This window comes from Elephas maximus, chromosome 8, assembly GCF_024166365.1.
Source record: "Elephas maximus indicus isolate mEleMax1 chromosome 8, mEleMax1 primary haplotype, whole genome shotgun sequence".
NCBI classification, from domain to species: Eukaryota; Metazoa; Chordata; class Mammalia; order Proboscidea; family Elephantidae; genus Elephas; species Elephas maximus.
This window is the reverse complement of record NC_064826.1, coordinates 77,115,283-77,137,727: the sequence shown is the minus strand read 5'-3', so window position 1 is coordinate 77,137,727 and position 22,445 is coordinate 77,115,283. Positions and strand designations below refer to the sequence as shown.

Genomic DNA, 22,445 nt, shown 5'->3' with positions numbered 1-22,445 from the left:
TACTTATTCTACCATTTTAAGTATGTAGACAAGCATGGACACGAATTAAAAAAATGTGTATATATAACCTAATCAATGATATATTTACAGTAAGTTAAAATTTATCCTCAGAAATGCTGGGATAAAATATCCGGCAGATACAAGTTAATGTTAATGAATTAATTGTTTCCAATACCTTAGAATTCTACATATACTTATGCGCTTTCCATTTTACTCTTAGTATACTTTCTAATGTGAGAGTGAAAAAAAGGATGTGAAATATTTTGGAGAATATCTAGAGTCTTTCTATCAGTGAAACTCTGAGCTAAAGTCATGGAAATTGTATAATTGTTTCAATTCTTAGTAGTTAGCAAAACTCTGAACATAGCATTTGAATTGGGGCAGAAGGAATTTTAGAGTGGAAGCATTGGCTTCTGTGATATGAAGAATTTAATTAGAAAGGAGGTACAGGATACTCGGATTTTAGGAAGCCAAAAAAGCAGGTAGGAAAGAATAAGAAAGGGTGGAGAAGATGTGTTTTCTTCATTTGAAATTTTATCCGAGTTCTTTCTGGCATCTAATCTACCACTAAAAATTATAAAGTAGGCTGTCAGAACTTCAGTTGTTATTAGAATTACAGGAATCAATTGTTCACCTTTTGAGCTAACTACATTTTTATACAGTATACATTGACTATACTCTCAATCACATTTTTTATGTGAAATTTGGACTTGGGTCTAGCTGGCAGGCTAAGAGTTGGCCTTAGCATGTAACTGACTGATAAGTCAATCACTTAATGTTGTAAGTTTTCCATCTTGGTCTTCATGGCACAGTTAAATTTATTTTTTTTGCATTTTTCTCTTATTTTATAAACAGGAGTAAAAAACAAAAAGAGCAGGTGCAATTTCTCATGTTTGTAAGTCATATAAACTGAATAAAGTTGAAGCAAAGGAGAGAAATATTAGGGCTGATAAAGGGCATAAATCTTTGTTGTCATATACTTTTTGGAATATATTTACTTAAAAAGAGCAAACACCTAAACTTAGTATGAAATTCACAAACACATTAATGAAGATTAATGATTTTATTCTTACATCCTTTACACTCTGGGAAGGCATCTCATCTTAAATTTCATTGCTGCTAGCATGGGTATATCTTTTTCATTCTTTTACTTTCAACCTATTTGTGTCTATATTTGAAGTGGGTTTCTGGGAGGGAGACAGTCCCTAGTTTATAGGTCGGCCTTGATTTGTTAGCTAATCTGACAATCTCTGACTCAACTGGGGTGTTTAGACCATTTACATTATATGTGACAGTTTGAGGCTGTCATTTTGCTCTTTAATTTCTATTTGCCCTATCTATTCTTTGTTCCATTTTCTCTATTTTTCTGCCTTCTTTTGTATTAACTGCATAATTTTCATGTTTCAGTTTTATCTCCCTTTTTGACATATTAGAAACAGTTTGATCCTTTCAGGCCTTGATTTATGATTTTTAGGTAGATTTAGTGTAGTGTTTAGAAAGAGGCTAATTACTCTCCACAACTGAGGCAAGACTCTTCTTAATACTCTACCTAATGCCTGAAAATTATGAAGCTGGCTACTGGCACTAGTCCAATCCTGTGTGTGTTTGTACCAGATTCTCCTCCCCCTAATCCCATTGAGTGGTTCTTTACCACCCTCAGGTAGTTTTCTCACATGCACGGACTGAACAACACTGTGAAGATCTTGAGTTCTTTCTCTGTGCTGCTCTTTCCTCTCTGGTACTCTGCCCTGTGAACACTAGCCTTGGTCTCCTCAAACTGTCAGCCCCATCTCTCAACTCAGGGAGATAAAGCATGGGTTTCCCCCTGAACTATGGCCTGGAATCTGTTCCAAAGCAGTAAGATAGGGCAAACGTAGGGCTCACCTCATTGGATTCCCATCTCTCAGGGATTATTGCCCTTCATTGCCTGATGTCTAATGTCTTTAAAACCATGGTTTCCTATATTTTGTCCTTTTGTTTTTCAAGTCAATTCAGGCAGAAAGGTAAATCTGGTCCCTGTTCCTCCATCTTTGCCATAAACAGAAGCTGGACCTATCTCAGTTTTGAATGTGTTTTGTTTTCATGCATCAGTGTTCATCCGCATTTTCAGCAATGTGTTTTATATGTAATTATGAAAAAGTCTATAGTCTGGACAACTCATACCCTATATTTTTGCCTATTGCAGATCTGATTTATCTCAGCTGGATTTTAAATAGTAACTTTTAGGCATTAATGAAAATTCCTTTCCTGTCCAGACACAAAAACAGTTAGTGACCAGTAAAAACCGATGAGATGTGTGACTAGCGATAATACCGCATAAGCTGTTTTGTGTCCCAGGCTCGTGCTTCCGTTAGAACTTTCTACAAAGTTGAAATGTTCTTTCTCTCTGCTTTTTCATGTGGTAACTATTAGTAAACCATGGCTACTGTGACAGAGGAACTAAATTTTTATTTAATTTTAATAAATCTGAATTTAAATTTAAATAGCCACATACATATAGCTGGCGGCTACCCTGTTAGACAGTGCGGTACTAGATTGTATTTTATTTGGCCATCCATTTTACTGGGTCTCTGGTGTTACATGATGTAGCTTCGTGGTGGGGAAAAAAAAAAGTTTCTCTTAGAAATGGTGTTAAATTAGCACTTTATTTTGTTCAAAAATAGCTCAACAAAGCAAAACACCAATAATCTTTTTTGTTGTTGTTGTTACTGACAGCACTCTAACTGGAATTACTTAGTACTGTTTTTTTCTCTAAGATCATTGTTTTCAACATTCCCTTAAACTACACAGTTTTTTTTTTTCTGTATCTGTTTATATAATTATATGTTTAATATTATTAATTTGGAAAACATTTGTGTATTAATTTTGTATCTATATTGCTTTTGCTTATTAGATTATAAATTTCCTAGGGTAAAAGAAACCTGAGGTTATTACATGTTATAAGATGATCATTAATCCCTGAGATTATTAAATAGGTATTAGTTACTTCAAAATTTACATTTTTTGTCATACCTAAGAGAAGGCCCAAGATTAACCTTTAAAAGCTATTCTGAAGTGACTTATATACGGTATGCACCTACATTTCAGTCATCTTGGTCATGTCTTTGAATCCTTTTTATTTTGTCTATATGTTCCAAATACCTCATCTTCTGAAAAGTTTTCCCTTAGTTACTTTGGATTTTGTAAGTCATTAAAGTATATTTTAAAAAATTCCCTTTAAACACAAGAACATTTCAACAGAATTGATTATTTTTATAACAGCTTTTGTATGGTTGTCTGAAATGCATAAGCCCTCTGTATTTGGGAAGTAAGCACCAACAATATTCAGTGCTTACTTATTTTTAAAAAGTATCATGTAATACTAATCTAGATGTCCTGAGGACAACCATAAATTAATTATGGTCAGCTACTTAAGCAGTAATACATTTTATTATGTAAAATGAAATTTTGACAAGTCACTAAAATATATAAAGATGATATAGCAAACCCACTGAGGTTCTGAAGAATCACATACCTGTGTTTTTGTACCTTACTGTTTTGGTGATTTATATTCTCTGACAGCTTTTCTCAAAGGAAAAAAAAAAAATGAAGGGAGGGTAGAGTCATATATTTTAAGTAGTGTTAACTCATCAAACCCATGCTTTATATTAATCATTGAGGATACTTTCAACTTCTGATTCTAAATTTGTTTCAGATGGTACATGTTAATTAATTGTAGGTGTACATTATCCTTAAGATAATGGGTCTATAATACAACAGGGGCAAAATTATGTTCTTATAGGTGACACTACCTTAAGAAATAATCTAAGGAAATGTTCATTTTTTTATTATTTGTTTTTACATTCTTTTAAAGGAATCTTAGGTTTTTCTATTGAAAGTTTAAAATACAAAGTTCTGGTTTTGTTACTTATTTGATCTTTTAAAGGAGCTCTGGTGGTGCAGTGGTTAAAGCACACAGAGGTGAACCCAAAGTTTGTTGGCTCAAACTCCCCAGCTGCTCCACTGGAGAAGGAGGTGGCATTCTGCTTCGGTAAAGTTTGTAGCCCTGAAAACCCTTTAGAGCAGTTCTACTCTGTCCTGTAGGGTTGCTGTGAGTCGGAATCCACTCAATGGCTGTGGGGTTTGGTGGATTTGGTCTTTTAAATAATGACCTGAAATAAAATGTATACAGTATACAAATATGACATTTGTATTGATATTATGAGACTCATTTACTTTTGAATTATTTTAATCTTTAGAAACATTATTTATGTAAATCTTTTGTATGGTTAATGTTTTAATGCAAAATGCTATTTATTTTATTTCTAAATTTTTTAAGTCAATTCCAGTATGTTCTCATTTCTCAACCTACTTTTTTGGCTGGTATTTTGTTTGGAGAAGTTTTGTAAATGAGTTGTTAACATTTGCTCTGAGTTTCCATGATAGCTTATAACTTAGTCTGTATTCATGAGAATTATGTGTTGACTTTCATGATGACATTGACTCAAACTTGTTCTACAGTAAAGTGGTTCAATTTCAGAAGCTTTTTAAAAAAGTATCATTCATTAAATTCATTTTCATTAATAGAATCCATATAATTCTTAAATAGTTTAAGTGAGATGAAATTTTTTCTAAAGTTTTTTGGTCCTTAAACTATTAGTTTTGGCCAGTTTCTTAGGTTATTAGATTTCCCTTGTATTTCTTGTGGAAAGTGATATTTTGAAGCTGTTGAGCAATTTCATATAATTTGCTTTTCTATACACATATGTGAGTATTTTACAGTATCTACTTATTATTATTATGTTAGATTCAGAGAACCTCTGGGTATCTACCAATTCTTTTTTTCGAACTCAATTATTTGATAATTAGTAACACTTTCCTTTTGACCATTTTTCCTTCCACTTTGGTGGGCGTTAAGCAATACCTTATTTGGGTAGATAATTTAGCTTTGCCAATTGACTTTCTTCTTAGTCAAATAAACAAAAAGCCTATTTTCCCTCATGCTGCAAATCCTGAATTGCTTTCAGGTCTTCCCATGGATATGGACTCTGGGATGAGATGATCGAAATGTTAAGTGTGAGGTTTTTGAATATTCTTGTTGTTTTAAAGTATTTTGTGCCCTATATTTAATGTCTTTTAGTTAGTGTACCTGTCCTCAGAGACAAGTAAATATCACATTTGAAAAAAAAAAAAAGAGAATTCATCTGGGATCAGGGATATATTAAATGGTTACTAGACAAATATAAAGCATGTGTAGAACAGAACTGAATGTAGAAGACACATGAGGCTCAGAGAAAGCTTTTCCAATCCCTGAGTGCCAGGAACCTTGCGCACCCACAAAGACATGAAGGTACCCACATGCTAAATGTGTAATTAGGTCGTAGAAGTAAATTTGCTACCTTTTATTAAAAGCAGTTTTTTTTTTTTTTTGTGGGTAAGATGATATCCTTATCTTTTGTATGTGTGCATGAGGAATTACTATAGGTTGTCCCCGATTTATGATGTATTCCAGTTACGAGGAACCACACTTACCACTGTCCTTTTTTTCCAATACATCTTATCCTTAGTAATATTTACTATGTACAATGTTGCAGCACTTAATTTGCTGATGTTATCATTGTCCCAAAGACAAATAAAGATTGAATTTATAAAGATATTGATAATGAAAACTGGAAAAAAAAAAAGATGTATTTGACTTACATCAGAACCAGCTTACAATGGAGGCATCGGAACAGAATCCCATGGTAAGTCAGAGACTGCCTGTATTAGGAATGGCATGCCAAATGGGAAATAATTTTTACAATAATTTCCATGTAGCAAAAATATATCAAAGGATACTACTGGTGTAGCTACAAACAAATCTGCAGAATTCAAGCCTGATAAAAATTTTTGCAACATTTCAATCAATGCAAGGTTGTCCAGGCTGTAAGTTTGTTTTATTCAAGCAAATACATTTGCATCCCTCCTGAGTTATCATGATCATTTTGCAATACCCTGTTCTGGCTGTACAAACCTGCCCTATTTTTTTTTTTTTTAATTAAAATTTAATGTGTTCTTGTACACACTGGATTTTTTCCTGGAACTCATAAGTGATTGGTGTATTTTAAAAGTTCAAATTTAGTAGCAGTATGTAAATGATGTGCTTAAGTTCCTGGTATTAGGAGGAACATTTGCCAGAGATTGTCTTCTCTTTTTCATGTCATTAGGCCTTCACATCTGGTGAAACAGAACTTTGAGATGCATCCTACTTCTTTAAGCTTGAATTTCGTCAACATGATTGTATGTTTCATAAGGAAGGATCCCTATCTCTGTTTCTCTAGGAGTTATATCAACTTGCGCAATGCTTAAACCAGAACCCCAGTGCCGTCGAGTTGATTCCGACACATAGTGACCCTATAGGGCAGAGTACAACTGCCCCATAGAGTTTCTAAGGAGCGCCTGGCAGATCTGAACCACTGACCTTTTGGTTAGTAGTTGTAGCACCTAACCACTACGCCACCAGGGTTTCCACGCACTGCTTAGTAGATAGCAAGTACCTTAGGAAAAGAACCTATAATATTTCTCGTGTATACTGCTATTTCATTTCTTAAAAGTTTTCCTATAACTTAAGTATGTCTTGGTTTGCTGGGATAGCATATTATGGAGAAACAAAGCAATCTTTAACTTATGAATACATAGCTTGCCTAGAAATCACTTTTATGCGTGATTTCCTTAATGTAGTTCTTAGAGTCTGTGGTGAACAGCGTTGATGTATTATTTTTTTTAATGCCATTATTATTATTTTTTATTTCCAAGGAACTAGGATGCATTGTATTTTACAGATCTATAGCTGTAGTGAAAATCTCCCAGTCTCTGTTTAGATATCCTGTGACTCGATGAGAACGCTAGGAAACTATGTTCTGTGTACTGTGTCCTTTAGTCCCACATAGATGGTTTTGCTACAATATGTGTTTCTGCAAGACAAATTAGCTCCTATGTGATTGTAAATAAGGGAATTTTATCCATAAAATGTGGAAGTGGCATCAGCTTATATGCCACGTTTCCTATAAGAACAGACAAAAAAACAGGAACAGAAGTAGCAGTCTTCAGAAGTAAAGAAAAAAAAAAAAAAGCAAAAAACCGTCAATGTGACTGCTTCACTGGAAGCAAAAACCTTTATGGCACTCTTCAGCAAAAACTAAAAAAGACCAACTGTACCCAGTGCTGACTTCCCACAGAGGTGCCCAGCTCCTGTGTTTTTAGTGAAAGTTTACACAAAAAATTGGGTTCCCATTAACAATTTCTTTACATATTGTTCAGTGACCCTTGGTTATAATATTTCACAAAGTATCAATATTCTCATTTCCATTCTGGTTGTTCTGTTTCCATTAATCTAGCTTCCCCATCCCCTGCCCTTACCTTCTCATTTTTGCTTTAAGGTAAAAGATGACTGCTTGGTGTCATATAGATGATTTTTTAAAGGAACACAGTACTCATGGGTGATATTGTTTATTTTATAAGCCAATCAGTTATTTAGCTGAAAAGTGACCTCTGGGTGTGGTTTCTGTTCCAAGTTTAAAGGGTATCTCAGGGCGATAGTTTGAGGATAGTTACCACCATCTGTTTTTTTTTTAAACATTTTACCCTTAGTAATATGTGCTGCCTACAATGTTGCAGTGTGTAATTTGCTGATGTTATCACGCTCATGCCAAAACCCAAAGACAAGTAAAGATTGGATTTATAAAGATACTGATAATAAAAGGCAATAGTAATGTAAACTAAAAAAAAAAAAAAAAAAGGTTTATTCGACTTATGTCAGAACTGACTTAATAAGGAGTCAGTAGAACAGAACCCCATCGTAAGTGGCGGACTACCTGTACTAGAAATGGCATGCTAAATGGGAAATCATTTTTACTGTAATTTAGGTGTTCTTCTAGGCTGTACCGGAAACCCTGGTGGCCTAGTGGTTAAGTGCTACAGCTGCTAACCAAAAGGTCGGCAGTTCAAATCCACCAGGCATTCCTTAGAAACTCTATCAGGCAGTTCTATTCTGTCCTATAGGGTCACTATGAGTCGGAATCGACTTGACGGCAGTGGGTTTGGTTTTGGTTTGGCTAGTCTCTACCAGTCCAATCTGGCCATTTTTTAAGAATTTGAGTTTTGTTCTACTTTTTTCTCCCATCCTATCCAGGACAATCTATTGAGCCTCTGGTCAGAATGGTTGGTAGTGGTACCTGGCACCATCTAGTTCTTCTTATGTTGGGATAGATGAGGCTGTTGTTCGTGTGGGTTATTAGTCCTATAGATTGGTTCTGCTTTGTATCTTTGGTTTCCTTCTTTTGCTCCAGATAAGTAGAGACCAATACTTGTATCTTAGATGGCCACTAGGAAGCTTTAAGACCCCAGATGCTACTCACCAAACTAGGTTGCAGAACATAAAATCTATGAACTATATTATGTCAGTTGACCAAGTTGTCCATGAGACTATGGTCCTAAGCCTTCAAATTCTGTAAATTATTCCCATGATGTGTTTGGTTATGTCTAGGAAGTATGCTCCTATGTGGTTTATTACATATATGAATATATAGGCAGCACTCACAAACATGTATATGCATATGCCTACAGATGTACATGCACACATACATACACACATATTTCTTCCTATACACATATATGCATACATATCTACCTGTGTAACCTTATGCATATGTTGTTGCAGGATAGTATATGTTATAGCATTTACCCAAAAGTCTCTTATTCTTGTGTAATGGATTGAATTGTGTTCCCCCCAAAATACGCATCAACTTGGTTAGGCCATGATTCCCAGTATTATGTGGTTGTCTTCCATTTTATGATTTAAATTTTATGTTTAAGAGGATTGGAGTGGGATTGTAACAATCTTACTCAGGTCACATCCCTGATCCAATATAAAGGGAGTATCCCTGGAGTGTGTCCTGCACCACTTTTTATCTTACAAGAGATGAAAGGAAAGAGAAGTAAGCAGAGAGTGGGGACCTCATACAACCAAAAAAGCAGTGCTGGGAGCACAGCTTGTCCTTCGAACCCGGGGTTCTTGCATGGAGAATCTCCTAGTCCAGGGGAAGATTGATGACAAGAACCTTCCTCCAGAGCTGACAGAGAAAGCCTTCCTCTGGAGCTGATACCCTGAATTTGGACTTCTAGCTTAGTAGACTGTGAGACATAAACTTCTGTTTGTTAAAGCCATCCTATTGTGGTATTTCCTTTATAGCAGCGCTAGATAACTGAGACACCTGTGTACTTCTTAGTGTCATCATTTACTTCCGTCAAATTGTGCATACTTTACCCTAATTTGGCATTGCCTTTCCCATTACCAAAAAAAGTGTCTGCTATCTAGAGAATGATCTCCCCTCCATCATTTCTTCTTCAATTAAAGTGTTACCTGCATTTCCACTCTGTAGTTTTTGTGCATTTTATCTATCTTTGGAGGTTTTAATTGCAAATTGGAGAGATCTGACACAATCTGCCCCTTGTGCTGGTTTTTACCACAAAGTTCACCCCCCTTATTTTTAGTATAAGATTTTGCAGAACTCAGTTGGTTAGGAAAGCTTATGTTAAACAAGAAATGTCTATTGATCTCTGTCTATATCTACCTAGGCCTGCAATAAGGCTGCCAGAATTGTGCATTGCAGAACTCCAGGGCACTCCATATAAACCATGATGAGAATTGTGACCCATACTACCTGAGTAACACCGGTGATTACACAGTTTAAAAAGTTAAAGGCTTTTAATTGCAAAGGGCAGTGCTGTTCCCCAGTCCAGCAGGTGTGGGGGTATATAGTCATCTTATAGCAGGGATTTAGGAGAAGGTCTCCAGCCAGTCCCCTAGTTTTAGTGTCATACCACAGCACCAATATCTGAAATTTTCATTAGGGAATTAATCTGCTTTTTGTTGGCATCTGTAAGCCCACTACCAACGGTTTTAGATTCAGCTAGATTTTTTAAAACTCATGACTCAAATGGGCCTTCATGGCAGTAATTTGTCCATCTTTGTGAAGGGGTGCTGTGCAGGAAGCAAGGCAGCACAGACAGCTGTCTCTTCACTGGGTGAGTTCACATCACTAGAGGGCCTTTTTTGTGTACCTTCTCTCTGCCCCCATCACAGCTTAGGGCTGAGGGAAGGAGAACATATGAGGTAGTGTGCAAGCCATCCTTTAAAAAAGCTCAAGCTGTAAAAACAACCTACTCGTATAATAACTCATGAGTACTTAGCGTCCATGTCCCATCTAGGGGAGCACCCAGTTAGGAATTAAACTGCTTTGAAGAAAGGGCCAGGATTTATAGTTCATTCACAGTTCTTCCGGACTGGTTGTAGTTCACCAATCAGGAGTTATTTTTACTATAAGCAATGTTTTCTGGTAAACAGCTGAAATTTCATCTTTTTTAACGTTTCCAGGGAAAAAAACCTAGGAGAAGTTGAAGCCAAGGTCACAGGGTCCTATAGTCTTTCCTTTGGCTGCTTAGCAGATGGAAAAGCCTAAAACCTTTTCTTTCTGCTTTTTGTCACCCAAAATTTTTTTGTTTTTTCTTCTTTTGTCTATCCTTTTTTTTTTTTTGGATTGAGCATACTAAGGAAAAAATGTTTTAATTGTTATCTTAGATTTCAGGAGGAAGTACCTATATGTGTGTGTCTTCAATTAGTCATATACGATAGAAAGTTCCAAGAAATGTTATTGAGTATCTCCCAAATTAGTATGCAATATATGTCATCATATAACTCTCTTTAAAAACTCATCTTATGTAAATGCTTTTCCCTGGAAAAGCAAAATGCAATGTGATGGGCGGAGCAAAGACCTCATTCCCACAAGTTACCAAAAGAACATAATAAGGTATTATTTTTCAACATTCTCTGTTAAATGAGTGTTTACTACATCTGTATTTATGGGAGAAGACTCATTTCTGTATTAAATATTGTGACCTGAAACGGTTAACTAAAAGTTAACACAAGGTAATAAAGAATAATTGTAATATTAAAATTGTATGTGTTATGAGCTCCTTTAGTATTATTTTTTCAAAGGAAAATTGATGAGAATGGCATTCTAACTCTTGCCATTTATATTATTTTGCAGGTGAACTTCCTTGATTATAATTCAGTACCTTTTGGTGAGAAAATGGAAAACCTATTGCAGATTAGGGAATTTGCAAAGGAAGTGAAAAAAAGAAATATTTTATTATATGGCCTCCTCATATATTACCCACAGGTAGGTAAATGTTTTTTTCAGATTTTATATTCTGTAGAATACGATCTTAATGGTGGGAGCCTGATTTTTTTCAACAGTAAAGGAGTATTAATGATAAGGAAAATTTTGTCTGGAAAGTTATTCATTTATTCAAGCAATGGGTAGAATTTCTTGGCTCTGGGGGAAAAGTAAAAGAAGAAAGTAAGAGTTTTAATTAGGAAAAAAAGATGAATATTGGTAGGTACCTCATACAAGGTATATTTTGTGGCCCACATAGGGTCCCCAGATAAAGCAAATAAAAATATGAGACGCCTAGTTCAATTTGAATTTCACATAAACAACAAGATTTTTTTTATTGTAAGTATATCCCAAATTTGGAATTTAAAATTCAAATTTAACCGAAGGTGCTGTATTTTAACTCCAACCTATGACTACCATTGTTGTTCAGTTGTATAATTTGTAATTGTTATATTGAAGGTGTTGGTGCCCCAATTCTCTCTTCCTCCCCTCCTGCCATAGGTTATTTGATTACTTGGGAGCAATGCCTGGCATTCGGATAGCAAAAGGGCATGGTACTTAACTATAGTAAAACTGGTTATTGTCACTACCTTCAAAAAAATTTTTTTTCAATAGCAGCAAATTAGTTAAGCAGGAGGCAAAATGAGTTAGCATTGTAGATTCTTCATACAGAGAGATCTATTTAAAACAAACCATTTGGAGAATCTGCCAGAGAAGACAAGTTTGGCCTCTGAGCATAGAGAGCTTTCATCAGGTTTGCCGACAGCTCTATAGTTTTATAGCGGTATCACACAGGAGCCAAGCAAGTTAAACAGTCAACCACTTTTTTAATGTCTGGAATAAAAGTGATTTGGTGCTGACTGTTCAGAGAATGCAGGTATTTAAAGTTATATGTGGGTGATGAATCACAGCTATTGTTTATGAAATACGTAAGTTGCGTGTTTAGCCTGAGAGTAACGATATTTCACTTAAAGCAAATGAATTTTAATTATATGTAAGGACCATTTTGTAGCTAGTCCCTTGGTTTTCCTTAATTTTGAGGTTATTTCCTCTGCTTCCAAAATATGCTTGCATGACCTCAGGTTAGTCATCAAGAATAAGGTAAATTTCAGTTTACCTAGTATCATGGGATTATAAAACATTAGTGCTTAGAGGCTGTTGAATTCAGCACAACTAAGGCTTAAAGAGATAAAAATACGTGCCTAAGGACTGGTAACTGGCAAAGTGATAATAAGAATTCAGGCTAACATCCTAGTGCAGAAACCATTTATCTTCAGTAAGTTTTGCCCATTTTGGTTGTACTCCAGACTCTCATGGTGGGAAAAAAACAAAACTATGCTTCTTGTGCTATGCAAAGGAGTCATAGATGCACACTAGTGGCACAAGACTGTACAGATATAAAGTAGAGCTTATTGAGGAAAGTCTCACAAGCAGCGAAGTGGAAGAGCACACTCGTTCCTGGAACTCCATGTCCCACGAGCTGGGTCAGGCAGATGTCTGCATGTATCATAGCTTATGTTTCTGTAGAGAATAGTGCTTCCAGGGGACATACGGGATGCTGTTAAATTTGAATTTCAGGTAAACAATGAATAATTTTTTTTACTGTAAGTATGTCTCAGAATTTGCTACATATTTATGGGGTGAGCTACAGTTAATATTTATGTGACTGTATCTGTGAAAACTCCCTGATTAGAAACGTGACCTTTCTAGAAGTCTTTGGGGCTCACTGGATGGTACCCAGATGTTCTTATTTTTAGCTAACTCCAACTTTTTAAACCTGCTCTCTGCTCCTACCAAAGCTCTGAGGAGGTGAGCCTGCAAGGTCTTTCAGAGATGTCTCTCATCATTTTAGGAAGCAAATGATGGTTTACATAGATGTACTTTGCCTATTTTTTAAAAAATATATTAGTGAAGATGTTCAAATACATGAAAATGTATAACATAGAGGGCTTACTTTTCCCCTCAAAGATAGTGTGTTGAGACTTAACTAGCCTAGCACTGGGGTCCAATGGTTAATTCTATCTAATGAGCAGTTACCGAAGGATCCTAGCATGTTCATTAGATATGTCATTTAAAAAAGAACTATGGTTAAAAAGTTTGAGGAACATCAGTGTTTCGCAAACAGACTTCTATTTCCCAACAGATTTCTTTAATTAAGGGCTTCTTACAAATTCTTGACACGCTACTGAGCACCTCCCATCTCCAAATTAGGAACAAGGGGTATGCCATTTTCCATTTGTTCTTGTAATCCTTTAACCAGGGGACAACTCATGAGCCTAATGTTCGCTAGCAGACGCTTTGGGAAACATTCCTAATATACCCTATGTAAAGAAATCACTACCCTCTAGAGGCAGTCTATTTGTACTTCAGATATGATTTCTCCATTTAGTTAAAGCACTTTCTCTAATATTAATGGCCTATGTGGCCAGGCTTTCTCTCAGCACTGAGGATGAAACAGATGGAGAAGGTGCCTAGTGGGAAAGACTGACCAGTGAAGAGTGTTGGTTTGTGCTTTCTGTAGTGCTGCATGGTATGGCTTTTTGTAGCATTTGTACATTGGACTTTGTTTCTTAAGCTTAATCCCTCTCTGTGATAGCCAGTAGTATGTTTTCCTTAGTGAGAATCACTTTAAGTCTCTAATCAGTGAAGCCTTTTTATTTTTTTAACCATTCTTCATATGGCATGCTATCAAGTATTTCTCCTCTGGATAGATTTCCGGTGTTTTTACAGCCCCTCCTTGGAAAGGAGCATATATTGAACTGACTTCAGTATTTGTGCTAGATGTGTTGTCTTTCTGGCTTGAAGAAGACCTTCCTTAAATATGACATTCTATTAAGGTAGATGCTTTTTGATGTTTTTGGCCTCACCTTCATAGTGTTGAGTTATGTGAGGTTTATAGTTAAACAATTACTTAAGCCTTTAAAAAAAAATAGTTAACACATTATGCTGGCAAGAGTTTACTTGTGTTTGTGTGGAGTTATTTTAGATATGTGTAGGACTTTCCAATGTGCTTGGTGAATTTAAACTTGCAGCTTTATTCTACTGTTTCAGTCTTAGCTATCTTTTTGGATCCAGAATATGACATGAAAGTATTCACCTTAATTTCCAGCTTCATATAAGTTAGATATTTGCAAATTAAATGTTGCCTACATTTTGCATGCACCTTGAGAAAATTGATTTCAAAGTGACTGGGGACAGATTCACTTCTCTAATATCAATAAATATTCTATAATATCAATTATTTATTCTGTGATAATTCAGTCAATGACAAATGCATCTAACTGCATTATTTTTCAGTCTAGGTTCTCCATATTTTCTGTAACAATATCAGGAGAGATTGCCAAATGCTTTGCTGAACTCCAATTATGCCCTATATGCATGCATTTTTTTTTTTTTTTCAGATCACAGAGATATAACTTGCAAATGTGCTTGGTTCTTTAGCTGTAACATGGGAAAGCACTGATTCTTTTTCTTTTTTCCCAAAACTGATTTTAAAGTAGCCTAATGACTTCAAAGAAGAAATTAATCATTTAAGATGATCTATTTGTGGATAGCTTAAGCTGGACTCCTGGAGCATGATACTAGCTTGGCCATTTAGATATAATATGAGGTTTTGTGACTATCATCCAAACCTCAGTTTCTCACATTATATGTGAATTAGGAAAGATTTGAAATTTAGAAAAGACCAGAGGTGAGGCATGAATAATGTTTACATTCACACAGTTCACTGAATGAATTCGAATCAGGTCCTAATCCTCTTTCTAAAATATCCATAAACCAAAAACCAAACCTATTGCCATCTAGTCAATTCTGACTCACAGTCACCCTATAGGACAGAGTAGAACTGCCCCATAGGGTTTCCGAGGAGCGACTGGTAGACCAGTCACTGATCTTTTCGTTAGCAGATGAGCTCTTAACAAATACACCAACAGGCCACCAAAATATCCATAGCTAGGAATAACAAAATCCAGATTTTATAGTTTAATACATGTATAGGACCTGGATCCCTTTTCAAGTATTATTTTAAATACTTTTGTGTATAAAGTATAGTTCTTCATTCACCATTGTTAATCCAACTTTTCTCTGCAAGTCATCACTAAAGCCATGACATAAAATCATATGTTTGCAGAGTATCTTAGTTATCCAGTGCTGCTGTAACAGAAATACCACAAGTGGATTACTTTAACAAACAGAAATATATTCTCTCACAGTTTAGGAGGCTATAAGTCCAAATTTAGGGTGCCAGCTCCAGGGGAAGGCTTACCTCTCTGTTGGCTTTGGTGGAAGGTCCTTGTCATTAATCTTCCCCTGGTCTAGGAGCTTCTCAGCACAGGAAGCCCAGGTCCAAAAATGCACTCTGCTCCTGGCCCTTTTTGCTTAGTGGAAATGAGGTCCATCTGTCTTTCTGCTGGCTTCTCTCTTTTTATGTCTCGAAAGAGATTCACTCAAGATACAATCTAGCCTGTTAGATTATATCCTGCCTCATTAATATAACTGCTTCTAATCCTGCCTCATTTCCATCATAACCCAACCCAGTGCCCTCGAGTTGATTCCGACTCATAGCGACCCTATAGGACAGAGTAGAACTGCCCCATAGAGTTTCCATCATAGAGGTTAGAATTTACAACACATAGGATAATTACATCAGGTCACAAAATAGAGGACAGCCACACAATATTGGGAATCATGGCCTAGCCAAATTGACACATATTTTGGGGGGACACAATCCAATTCATAACAGGAGCATGTTCTAATTATCTGAAAATCTGTATCTAATGATGTACCAGTGAACTTACAAAGACAATATTTACAACATTAATCATTCAAGCCAATAATTTAGACTTTCCCTTCTTAATTTTGTTGGCATCTAAAATATTTTTAAGGTGATTTTGTTTTTAATATAAATATTTGCAAATATACATTTTTAAATAAAAATTTACATGTGAACTTTTATGATAATAAAATTATAAAGCATATAAAAACTTAACATTTATCTGATGACACTCATATATAATTTTTTCCAGAGATCTCATACTTTCAATTTATTGCCCCTTCTTCATTCGTTTCTAACTCTGTCTCTGTCTCTGTCCGGCAAATGAGTTCCTTTCTGCTGTTCCCTTATTAAAATTTATCTTAGACTTAGGTTTTTACCTAGGTATTTTACAGGCAACCCTAAGAGATTTAAAATATTTTAAAAGCCAAAGACATACATCTTTAAAATAAGTTGTTATATAGCTCTCCAAACTTTAAGATTCAGAAGTTTTCGGTAGAGGGTAGGAAAGCATCAGGGATGCAAAACCAGAGTGGAGAGTGATCAGAAGTAGCAAAATTGGTGAACAGAAGATAACTGAGAGCAATATTCAACACAGGCTTTGAACACCTTTGGTGAATTTTTATATATCCTTGTATTTTGGGATACATATAGTCTGGAATAGGGATGTTAGTTTCATTTGAAAAGATAAGACCTAATCAAATATCTTCTTCAGTGTTCAAAACTATTTTTATATTCAAAGCAAGTACTTTGACTTATGCTCTATCAGGTGCCTTCAAATTGATCATTATTGGAAGAAGAGAATCTTTAATTTTTTGTAAGTACATCTGGAGACTCAGTGGGTCTGAGAATTTGTAGGAAGCCTTGAAGAAGCAGCTTCTCCCAGCCTCCTGATAGGAGACAGAAGATCTTTTTTTTTCCTTTAGGTGGCCTTTAGCTGTTGTAGCAGTTTTCTGTGTATTTGACATACCCAGGGCTTTAGAGGTTGAAGCTCAGAGTTTCAAGATTAAACCATTTCCTGTAAAACTTAAATTATTCCTTCCACTGATTAGTTTTTACTCCCCTCTGAATTGAAGACCTAGCTATATGACGTTGAACAAGTAAAAAAAAAAAAGTTTTCTAGACACTACATTCTCTATTTGTAAAATATGCAATTCAAAACTCTCTATTCCAGCCTGTGTGGGAGGGAGCAGACGGACAGAGAAGGCACACACTGCGTCTGGTGATGTCATTGAGCATCCCTCACGCTTTGACACACAGAAACCCCAGAACTGAGGTTTTTTCCTTTCCTCTTCATGTGGGACCACAAATTTTGCCTTTACTAATATCCTCTATTTCATTGAAAAAGGAAGGCATTATAGTTCAGAGCGGGTGTTCATTTTTCAGACACCTTAGTGTAAAACAACAGCTGGGGAATTAGGAGTCATCAGGATAAAACCAAGGAGAATGATACCTGTACCAATGTGGCAGGGAGTGTGTCCAGTTTTTATTCTACCATGTTTTCCTCTTATTTCTTTTTCACTGAGCCATTCTTCCAGTGGTTTTGATATAGTGGGAAATATGACCCTGAGGAGCAAAGTCTGGCTTAAACTCATTGCTGTCGACTCTGACTAATAGTGACCCCGTAGGACAGAGTAGAATTGCCTCATAGGGTTTCCAAGGTTGTAATCTTTTGGGAAGCCAACTGTCACATCTTTCTCTCACAAAATGGCTGGTGGGTTCAAACTGCCGACCTTTTGGTTAGCAGCCTAGCGCTGAACCGCTGCATCAGTGGTGCCAATAGAGAGGTGCATGGGGAAGGGTGTGGACCATCCCAGGTGACACTGTCAGAGGGGGTGACACCAAAATGACTGTCTATAAAAATATTCCTATCTTTTTTTTTTTTTTAGCTATAACAAAGAAAAAAATGTGTGTAAGTCCAGCTTACATGTATCAATGTACCTATGAGGCTAAAACTCTATGCTAATTTACTTTTTGAACCATCTAATGTGCTCCAGTTGGAGCTGTCGCTATTACCCCGTTACAGTGACACTTCAAGTTATGTGGTTCCATCTGTACATGCTATAAGCCCGCACTGTTGTTTTCATTGCTGCCAGTGTTTTTATAATCACAGATTTTGTCAGATTTTCTGATATTTTAGCTACAATATCGTGATAATTAATATTTGTGAATCTGTATCAGTAACCGGCTGTCACGAGTTAGTTCTGACTCAGTGGTTAAGCTACAGCTGCTAACCAAAAGGTCGGCAGTTGGAATCCACCAGGCGCTCCTTGGAAACCCTATGGGGCAGTTCTGCTCTGTCCTATAGGGTTGCTATGAGTCGGAATTGACTCGACGGCACTGGGTTTGGTTTTTTTTTTTATTTTATATCAGTAACTTTTTTGAGATGATGTAGTAATTAAAGGAAAAGAAGGTGTGATATACGGGAATTATGATTTACCAGTAACAGTACAAGAACACATTACTAAGGATTCTGTATGGTCTGGTATGGGAGGAGGTCCATGGGGGGGGTGACACCATGAGTTACTGGACCGGGTGACACCAATCCTAATAACACCAGTGCACTTACCACCAGTTCTCATGAAGTTTGGCTTAGTGAGTATTTTCACAAAATGTGGCCAGTGGAAAGGATTGCACAATGGACAGAGCTGAAAAAACCAAGCCCTGGAGAACATAACGGAGTACGATTACCCGGTCCTGCTCCTGAATGCCACTTTTTCTTCTGTTCCTCCACCTACATCTCTGGAAGGTGTATAAAGAAGGAAGAAAATTACCAAAACAGTTTAGTAATTTTTATTTTTTAATAATTATTTGTAAAAGATTTATGAGAATCATTGTATAGATCTCCAAAATAGGTTATGGAATGACAAGAGACACACACGTATATATATATATACATATATATATGTGTATATATATATATTTGGTAACAGCATTAAATTAGATAAAACTGTGCATCCCAAGTATAACCACGTCTCTCTAATTGATGAGATCAATGTAATCATCCTTTTCTATTGTTTGGGTTTTAAAATTTTTGTGTATACTTTAAAGGATATCCAGTAAACTTTGTTGACTGTGAATCTCCTTGTAATTACCTCAAGTGAACTCCTAATGAAGCATTACAAATATATGAACAGGTCCAATTATTCTAGAATACCTTTGTGCCAAAAGATCTGAATGAGTAGGATAAAACTGGCACCAATCTTTCCATCTCCGATGAGCCTTGTTTGCTCTGTGCCCTCTAGACATATGAGTCATTGCTCATGTGTGCATGATCAGTTGGAAAATAAATGGGCGTATGCTATCAAGTAGTAGAGCACAGATTTTTTTTTTTTTAAATAATCTTGAGGGAGGTTAGACTTAGAAACTCTGCTTCCTGCAATGAGCAATTATTTGGAACTCAACAGGGCATTGTTTACTAAACACACAATACTTTCCATGGCACTGAATCATATGGCATGCACACCAAACATGCAACATCAAATCTGTTTACAGAAACTCATAATACCCTGTTCAGAGTAATCAGGCCTTTTTGATGTGGAAATGCTTGAGACTAAATATTTCTCACTTTCAACATTGTTTTGGTTTTTATTGTTTAGACTTAGTCATTCTTTGGGAAAATATGAAGATCATAAAAGATATTGTCTCTTCAAAATTGTGTAAGTTTGAAAAACAAAATTATTTTTATGGAGTTTGGTTCACCTGCCTAGCTGACTCATTAGAAAATGGCAATAACCTCATTGTGTTTCCAAAACACCAAAGTCGAACCCGTCAAATCGACTCTGACTCACAACGACCCCATGTGTTACAGAGCAGAACTACTCCACAGGGTTTTCTTGGCTGTTATATTTACAGAAGCAGATCACTGGGGTTTTCTTCCATGGCACCACTGAGTGGGTTCGAACTGCCAACCTTTAGGTTATTAGTCGACAGCAAACCACTTGTCCCACTCAGGGACCTTCATTATACTTAGACCTATTTAAATGAAATGAAATATTAGATACGTACTTACTACTCAATTCCTCCTCTTTGGCCTCTTCCTGCTTTCTTTTTTTTTTTTCTTTAATAAAAGAAGCAGCTTTACGTGTGAGTTGAGGAGAGGCATACTCTAACTTAAGGAAGCATTGTCATGGAAAATTTGCAACGAATTAATTCTTTTTGAACAATGTATTAGTTGGTTATTGTTATATAACGAATGACCCCAAAACTTAAAACCACAACATTTATTACTTCATAGTTTCTTTGGGTCAGGAAACCAGGTGTGACTTGGCTGGATCCTCTAATCTGCGTTTCATACAAGGCTGCAGTCATCACAAGGCTCTATTCAAAATGATCCACTTCCTAACTCACTTCCCTGGTTATGAGTAGGATTCACTTCCTCATAGGCTGTTGCACTGAGGCCTCAGTTCGTCACGAGCTGTTGACCAGATGCCTATTTCTGTTCCTTACTATGTGAGCCTCTTTATAGAGCATCTTACATTAGAGGAAGGAAGCAAAAGGGCAAGAGAGAGTGCCAGCAGGAGAGAGCAAGCAAGAAGGAAGTCACAGCCTTTTGTAACATAATCACCAAGTGACATCCTTTGTTCTATTCTGTTCATTAGAAGCAAGTCACTAGGTTCTACCTACACTCAAGGGAGGGGATTATACAAGGGCTTGGATACAGGAGGCAAGGATCATTGGGAGCCACGTTAGATGCTTCCTACCACAGTAATATCAAAAGTGCTGCAATTTTAGTCTGTTATATTTTTTTTACTAATCACTCCCACCTCAACTGAGGGATTTGTAACCTATATAGGGCTAGAAAAAGTTTAAATGTGAAACACACACACAGATACACAGAAGATTTCATATACGTATACATATATACATATATTTATTTTCTCGGCATGTGAGTAGAGGTGGTAACAGCTGGATGGGTGTAGCAGGAAGGTGGAGAAACAAAGAAAAGGAAACTTATTTTTACATTATCTGTATAATTGTTTTTAAAGAGTTTAACTTGAGTCATTTCAATATCAAACATATTAGTACAATTGGCATTATTATTTTCAAAATTTTATGTTTTATTGAGGAGGGGAATTGAGTATGAGTGAGAAAATGTGGATAGAATATTGTAGTGGGTATGTTAAGTCATAGCTTTTAGCTCTTGGTCTCTAGTAACAGTGTGGCCATTGTCAAGTGACTTAAATTTATGTCTTCTCAATTATAAAATGTCCACATTATTTTAGATGCCATTTTTAAATAAAGGAATGTAATAAAAATTAAAAATATCTTAAGTTTAAATCATATGTTCTCATATACATTCTCAAAGGACACATTCCATAGCGTTTAGTTTCATATGGTTCCACTTAAAATCTTGTGTTTTAAATTTGCTCTCAAACCTTTCTACTTATTTTAAATTTATTCATCCAGATTATTTTCTGAGTGTCAGTGTCTATTCTCTGCTGCACACTGTACTGGGTACCAAGAAAATCTACAGACTACAGAAAAGGATTCAGTTCTCATGGAATTTGCAGCCTAGTAGATGATACATCTTAAAGTTATTAGGCATACATAGTATGGATTACACATGAATGTAAAGAAAATGAAAATCCTCACAACTGGACCAATAAACAACATCATGATAAATGAAGAAAAAATTGAAGTTGTCAAGGATTTCATTCTACTTAGGTCAGCCATTAATGGCCATAGAAGCAGCAGTCAAAAAATCCAATGACATTTTGCATCGGGCAAAATTGATGCAAGAGACCTCTTTAAAGTTCCAGAAAGCAAAGATGTCAGTTTGATGAGGAACGTGTGTCTGACCTAAGCCTTAGTCTTTTCAGTCACTTCATATGCATGCAAGCGCTTGACAATAAAATGCAAACAGAAGAATAACTGATGCATTTGAATTGTGGGGTTGGTGAAGAATATTGGAATATACTGTGGACTGCCAAAATGGTATTCTTCACCAACCCCGCAATTCAATTTTGCCCAATGCAATATGTCTTAGAAGAAATACAACTGGAATGCTCCTTAAAAGCAAGGATGATGAGACTTCATCTTGCTTGCTTTAGACATGTCATCAGAAAAGACCAATCTCTAGAAAAGGATATCATGTTTGGTAAAGTAGAGGGTCAGTGAAAATGAAAGAAACCCTCAATGAAATGAATTGTCACAATAGCCTCACCAATGGGCTCAAACACATTAAACATCATGGAGGTGGTGCAGGACCAGACAATGTTTTGTTCTATTATACATAAAGTTGCCATGACTACGAGCCAACTGGATGGTAAATAACAAAGGCGTACCAGGATTGAGATGTATTATTCTCTATTCTATCAGATTTTTAAAATGAATTAGCTGCTGATAGCTTTCTTTAATGAGCATGGGTAATGGCAATAGCTAGAAGAAGAGTTCAGAGGAGGAAGTGCTAATGTTAACTTCATTTGTCAAGTCCTATCATGGGATAGGGCAGCTTCTATGTGTCATGTGGGAAGGCC

At 36.1% G+C, this 22,445-nt stretch overlaps 1 protein-coding gene across 2 annotated transcripts in view; it reads left to right on the top strand.

The window, feature by feature from the left end:
* CRPPA (CDP-L-ribitol pyrophosphorylase A) overlaps window positions 1-22,445 on the top strand; it is a 315,043-nt gene that overhangs the window by 132,657 nt on the left and 159,941 nt on the right. For both annotated transcript variants that reach the window (XM_049894652.1, XM_049894653.1), the window contains exon 9: window positions 11,067-11,198. In XM_049894652.1, coding sequence (XP_049750609.1) covers window positions 11,067-11,198 — 132 coding nt within the window. The remainder of the gene's footprint in view (window positions 1-11,066; window positions 11,199-22,445) is intronic.